Source organism: Varroa destructor, unplaced genomic scaffold, assembly GCF_002443255.2.
Source record: "Varroa destructor unplaced genomic scaffold, Vdes_3.0 BEIS01000002.1, whole genome shotgun sequence".
NCBI lineage: Eukaryota > Metazoa > Arthropoda > Arachnida > Mesostigmata > Varroidae > Varroa > Varroa destructor.
Genome location: NW_019211455.1, coordinates 34,753,727 through 34,759,941, shown reverse-complemented (window position 1 = coordinate 34,759,941; position 6,215 = coordinate 34,753,727). Strand labels below are relative to the sequence as shown.

The following is a 6,215-nucleotide window of genomic DNA, read 5'->3' as shown; positions in this document are numbered from 1 at the left end:
GTGTAATATACAACCAGCCGGAGCTACATACGCGACGGTTCAAGCAACATATCGGAGTGTAGCAGCAGTACTGTGGGCTATAACCGTGCTTGTATTGATGGCACTCCGATACAATTAACCAACGGTGTTAGTAAAATACTTCGGGAGAACTTATACCTAATAAGTTGACTTGTTGGACTGGCCTGCATAAATATGACTAAGGTCGTCTTGTACCATCGATAATCTTACCCGCCATGTTCTAAGAACTAACAGTATAGAGCCTGGAGTTTCACGTTCGGAACCGCTATTGGGTGTTGCCTCAAGCAATTACCTATTTATGATTGGGATGATATCTATGGTTCAGTTTAATTCTTACTCTAAGGTCTTACTTCTACATGTACAGATCAATAACCTAAGCACTGTCAGGTAATATTTAAATAGTTACATATTATATTATTGCGTTTAATTGATTCATATAAACTACAAGGCAGTTAAGACAACAATATAGGTTTTTGCATTTTCAAGACGGGTGTATTTATAAAATTAATTACTGCATTTTTTACAACGATTATAAATGAACTGACACCTGCCCTTTGCAAGACCAGAAAGATGCTGCACTCGTGTTAAGCCCTAAATATATTTATAGATCATATTTTTAGCATCGGGGGTGCTCTGAAGTTCTAATTTGATAGGACATTTGAGAATGTAACTAAGAATTTCCTCAGTGTATCCGATAAGGAAGTAGACTTTACGGGGCAGAATTGTACGTTGAATGATTCCCCCAATGTAGATTGTATTGTAACGTCGTTTGATCAAAATTTCAGAAACAAATAATTGATGCCATGTTCCTGTTATAAACTTGCGGATGAACACGTCTTCTGTAGCTGTTTCAGAAGCACGCAACCCATCACGAAGTCCTGATGTGTTCCAAGAGTTCCACGCCTTCCTGCAGCATAAGTAAAACAACTTGTTTTGATATAAACTGTGAACATATATTAGGAAACGACTGTAAGCAAAGAAACGTATTTAATCAAACCATTTATCGGTAATTGTGATGCATGTATATTTATTGTATTCCCGTAATGGTTCAATAGTAACGTATTGGCCTATTAAATTTAGGGGTGCGTAACAGTCGAAAGCGGGCGTAGACACTCTTTGCTTCATGCTAAAGGCCAGTTGTCTGAGACAATGCTTAATGGCAGTAAAAACCATAAAGCTCGAAACATAAATTTATCTAAATAAAATAGGTATAAGTTTATTTGGTTTATCGGAACTGTCCAGCGACGTACTGCAGCACCTGAGGCATATTGCGCCACATACGCGTGTACATGCACAAGCAATGTTTATTTAAATAAGAATACTTAAGGGATCCAGGATGGCCCGCAAGCCGTAAAGAATATTTTTATAAATGCTATAATCTGAGAATTGTAAATCAGATAACTATTCTTTTTTAAACCTGGGAAGGGATAGCTTCCATATTCGGGGTCTCCTGATACCTAATAGGGCCTATAAATTTCATACGATAGCGCACCGGTAAGATTATGCTATGTTACTATTGCTTTTGGTGACAGTTAGGCTGTTGGAAGTTGGCGTGAATTAGAGAGGCAATATTTGAGCAGTTTATACTCCAAAAACGGGAGTAAAGAAATAGAGTTATGAAGTACGAAAATAAGCATTATGTCGTTCATGCTTCAGAATATTTTGTGTTGGATCTATGAAGATAAAAAGTTTATCACTTTCCTGTGTGCGATCTGATGCGGTGGATTCGCCTGTTCGTATGAGAGTGGCCTGCTTCGATTTTTTGTTACTTTGTACCGTCCCGCTTGAGCCTTACAAAGCGTCTGAGAGGTCGCAATACCTCGGCGTATAACCTGTGTGCACAACATTGTAACGGAATACTGGTCTGCACTTTCATGCGCGATTGATACTGTGGTTGTCCGAAAAATTAGCTTAAACATCGGATGTAGCAACTGAGCTAATCACAACAATAACACGGCGCTTTTGAGCCAGGCGCTAACATAGCTAAATAGCAGAACAGATTGCTTGGTCGGTCGATGTTGATTTGGTGCTGAGACAACTATCTGCTGTCAGCTGAGTGACGTGGAATCGAAGTGTTACTTTCTAGAGCATCTACGAAAACCAAGTTCGCGCAATACAAAATTTGCTCTAATATAAAGTAGCTGCTGTTCGGTTTTGAGTGGGTCAAGTTAGGGTCAAACATAGGGGTTCATTATATCCCAACAGAGTTTGGTAGGAAGTCGACTTTACGAAATGGTACTATTGTCGGCATCTGTGATTACGAAGTCCGGGAAGCCGCTTGCCTCTCGGCAATTTGTGGAAATGAGTCGATCGCGCATCGAAGGCTTACTTGCTGCATTTCCTCGACTATTAGGCAAAAGTGCAAGGCAACATACATTTGTAGAAACTGATTCAGTGCGCTACGTCTACCAACCATTGCTGGACAAACTTTTCATGGTCCTTATTACAACAAAGACCTCTAACATTTTAGAAGATCTTGAAATGCTTCGCCTTTTCGCGAAAGTTGTTGCAGAGTATTGCCACTCGTTAGAGGAGAATGATGTTATAATGTCATCTCTCCAATTAGTGTTGGCGTTTGATGAGTTGGTAGCAATGGGCTACCGTGAGAACGTTACCCTCGCTCAGATTCGAACGTTCGTTGAGATGGATTCACAGGAAGAAAAAGCTGCCATCGCTGCTCGTTTAAGCCAGGAGCGTGAAGCTAAGCAGAAAATGAAAGAAAAAGCGAAAGAATTGCAGAAACAGAGAGCGGAAGCAGCAAGGAAAGGCACCCTTGGATCGATGGGGCGCAGTAGTATGAGTGGAGGTCCTCATTCCGGCAGCTTCGGCTCTTCTTCATTTCAGACTACCTCAGATTCTGCTCAAAAACCCGCTTATCCTTCTAATACAGCTCGTCCGAAAGGCCTGAAATTGGGGTCTAAAGCTAAAGAGTGGGATCAGTTTGCAAATCAGCTTCAACAAGAGGGCGAGAGGGTACAATCATCAGTCAAGGCTTCACCTTCCAGTAAAGAACTAATAGAAACATGTCAACAAGTTAAGAAGGAGGCGGTACACTTAACCTGCGAGGAGAAGGTATTATCTAATCTAAATTTAATATAACATTATCAGTACATCGGTCCAATGTCGATTATTACCCAATTTTTGTTGGTTGATTGTTTTCAGATTGCTTGCCAGTTACTACGCGAAGGTGGCCTCCAATCGTTGGAAATTCATGGTATGCTCACGTTACGAATCTCAGATGAGAATTGCGCTCTTGTCCGTATTCAGATGGAGAACAAAGATCCGCGGCAGTTTCAGTTTAATCAGCATCCAAATATTGATAAGGACCTATTCCGCAATTCTGGTACGATTGGTCTAAAGGCTCAAGGCAAGTTTTTTCCTGTTAATGCTGATGTTGGAGTCCTCAAGTGGCGTCTGCAAAGTAATGACGAAAGCTTGGTTCCTCTCGCCATTAGCTTCTGGGTACGTACATGTAAAACAAGCATATACAGTATCTTTATGTAAGAAAGGCGGCTAGTAATTCATACTAACTGCTAGAATGTAATTCTGGTAGTCAATGTGATGTGAACATACCGGCTGTTTTTGAAAATAACAGGTAAACGACAATGGCAACGGAGGATGTGATTGTAATCTTGAGTACCAGCTTGAGCATCCTCACTTGGAACTTAAAGAGGTCGTTATAGAAATACCGTGTCATGGGAATCCGCCGGTCGTCCACGAGTGCGAAGGTATGTAGGTTTCCTAAATATCATTTCAAGATCTCTACTGTTTCGTCATACCTCGGAAGGCATTGACTCAACTGGAGAGTAAATGTGGAGTGGGGTATATTTATCATCTTTGTTGAGTTTAACATTTCTTCTGTTTCTGCCCTATCGGTATATATATATAAACGATATAAAAAGTTCCATCAATGAGCCAGCACTGTCTAACGTGTTATTTTTAAACAAATTACTTTTTGCTAATATAATATGTATATACCAGCAGATGATGCATAGCACATACAATACTGGCCATTCAGTACTTCTGTCTTTTTAAAAGATGGAAACTCGCGGAATCTATCGATAGAGGAGCTACGAATTTGAAACAGAGAGAAGCAACGACAACAACTCTTGAACTCGTTCGTGGTAAACATATATAAACGTGCTTTGAGCTGAGAATAGTTTTTATCCAAATATTAACGATTTTTCGAATACTTATGTTTGGGCTAAGCTTAAGTTCAGAAAAAAAACGTACAATACTCTACAAAAACCGATTTTTAATATTAGTAGGGACAACTAGTAAAGAGAATAGTACACGATTCATCAGAAATCTGCACGATGTATGCACGGGTTCTGGTATATATATGAATAAATCAGTATAAATTTTCTAATAAAATCTCTTTCAATCGGAATATGTTTACTTTAGAAGTTAAAGCCATTTTAAATATATTTTACTACAAACCTAACAAAGTTTATATAATAGGCTCAAAGTAGGATCAATCTATCACATTCCCACTATGTGCGGCGAAGTATGCCCCATCGATTTTCTGTGGGGAAAAGATGTCCACCGCGGTTAAATTGTCGGTAATAAATGCTCATATCCCTTAAGTGGATACAGTACTTGGACTATTGATATATACCATACCTTTCTGTAACTAATGCAAATGATTTAAAATCACCATTGTTCGCAAAAAGTATTAGTTTTTTTTTAATGTGTAAGTTTGATCTCTTTTTTACAAAATGGGCATTCACAGAAAAAACAAATAAGAAATTATGGATTATTATTATTATCTGTGATATGCTAGGTATTAACTTCATGAAATCTTAATATTTTATTAAAGGATTTTAATGATTTTTCCGGATTGTAGATGCTTATCCTCCCACTAAATTCATGAATCTAAATTCACTCATACTAATGTACGTATTAACAAAAAATTATCTGGATTACTGATGTCAAATATGCCGGAAACTGATGCCGTAAATGCTAATGTCATCTAATTATATTTTAGGAGAGTACAACTTTGAGTCACGTCGGAATGCTTTGGAATGGCGTATACAACTAATTGACTCGAATTCAGCATCTGGCACGCTAGAATTTACGGCCAGCGGTCGACCTGATGATTTCTTCCCAGTTACAGTACAGTTTTCATCAAACACACTTTATTCGAAGATTCTTGTCGCTGGTGTGCAACACGCAGAAACGAAACAACCTATGCGTTACTCGATTGAACAAAGCTTCATAGCGGAATCTCACAAGTATCAAATGTCTTAAATAGACTCTAAAAGGGTCGTTGGGGGATCAAGTCTCCTTTGCATGCTGCTTTAGGCTTTGTCGAAATTCTGTGGGCTGATATTTGCAATATTCTTCTACTCATAATTGTTACCAAAATGAGTAACGAGGTTAACATAACTCTTGATCACTTTATATATAATGTGGATGCCAATGTAAGTCGTTTTAGGTCGACGGTAATGGTGACAACAATTTATGCTCTAAAAATTATGTGCATTCAACTGCCTGCTGATTTTTCCTCATTCGCAGGTGAAAACTTATTGGAACTATAGGTACACATCAAGTAAAGAATAAAAAATATAATTTCAGTGTTACTTATTGTTTTGTATGGAAGATCATTTATAGTTTGTACCTGTCATTTGCAAAAGAAAAGAGGGGGAAGGGGCGGGGCAAATGTAGTCTTTTTGAAATTATAGTTGGCTTATAATTGCTTAAGTAGAAATAAGTAAGCAAATAGTGTTTGTATACAAAAAGAGGCAAATATTATTCGTGCACATTAAACGTATTTGTCATTTTAGATAAAGGCTTCTCAGCACTGACTACTCAGTCGTACACATGCTTAAGATGACTACCTTTGCTATTTGAACATTCTTGTAATCTGCTCACAATGCTCAGGCATGAATCTTCCATTATTCCATATTATCCGATATAATCAATATATACTCCTAATAAGCGCACAAAACGAAAAAAGTTGTCGGACGTAGCAAAGGTAGTAGCAGCCGCAACAAAATCAGAAATAAGAGCACGACCTTCGCAAAGTGCAGAACCTGTAGCGGGCGTCTAAACGCGTTCATCAAATGAAAAATATGGTCGTATATATATATATATCGGTACATAATTTCTTGTTGGTATTCATCCCATCATATGTATTTACAATGCCTGCTTTTATATTGTCACGAAAGCTAGAAATCTGTGCAAAGGCTTTTGTT

General features: G+C 38.3%; 2 protein-coding genes across 2 annotated transcripts; one reads left to right on the top strand and one right to left on the bottom strand.

The window, feature by feature from the left end:
- Positions 1–484: 484 nt before the first annotated feature.
- Positions 485–1,932, bottom strand: mRpS24 (mitochondrial ribosomal protein S24). Its single transcript, XM_022792878.2, has 2 exons — positions 1,716–1,932; positions 485–921 (listed from the first exon to the last, which is right to left on the bottom strand). Exons 1-2 carry the CDS (start codon positions 1,863–1,865, stop codon positions 610–612), a joined length of 462 nt encoding a protein of 153 aa, XP_022648613.1. The 5' UTR covers positions 1,866–1,932; the 3' UTR covers positions 485–609.
- A 109-nt stretch (positions 1,933–2,041) lies between these two features.
- Positions 2,042–5,600, top strand: deltaCOP (coatomer subunit delta). Its single transcript, XM_022792877.2, has 4 exons — positions 2,042–3,090; positions 3,181–3,480; positions 3,614–3,746; positions 5,006–5,600. Exons 1-4 carry the CDS (start codon positions 2,251–2,253, stop codon positions 5,266–5,268), a joined length of 1,536 nt encoding a protein of 511 aa, XP_022648612.1. The 5' UTR covers positions 2,042–2,250; the 3' UTR covers positions 5,269–5,600.
- The last annotated feature ends 615 nt before the right edge of the window (positions 5,601–6,215 follow it).

What these genes read in the sequence shown, in the direction of transcription:
- mRpS24 (XM_022792878.2), bottom strand. Translation starts at nt 1,865, where the DNA reads ATGTTGTGCACACAGGTTATACGCCGAGGTATTGCGACCTCTCAGACG. An exon ending in ATCAGATCGCACACAGGAAA is followed by an intron (nt 922 to 1,715) that starts GTGATAAACTTT and finishes TGCTGCAGGAAG; the next exon opens with GCGTGGAACTCTTGGAACAC.
- deltaCOP (XM_022792877.2), top strand. Translation starts at nt 2,251, where the DNA reads ATGGTACTATTGTCGGCATCTGTGATTACGAAGTCCGGGAAGCCGCTT. An exon ending in ACTTAACCTGCGAGGAGAAG is followed by an intron (nt 3,091 to 3,180) that starts GTATTATCTAAT and finishes GATTGTTTTCAG; the next exon opens with ATTGCTTGCCAGTTACTACG. An exon ending in GGTCGTCCACGAGTGCGAAG is followed by an intron (nt 3,747 to 5,005) that starts GTATGTAGGTTT and finishes ATTATATTTTAG; the next exon opens with GAGAGTACAACTTTGAGTCA.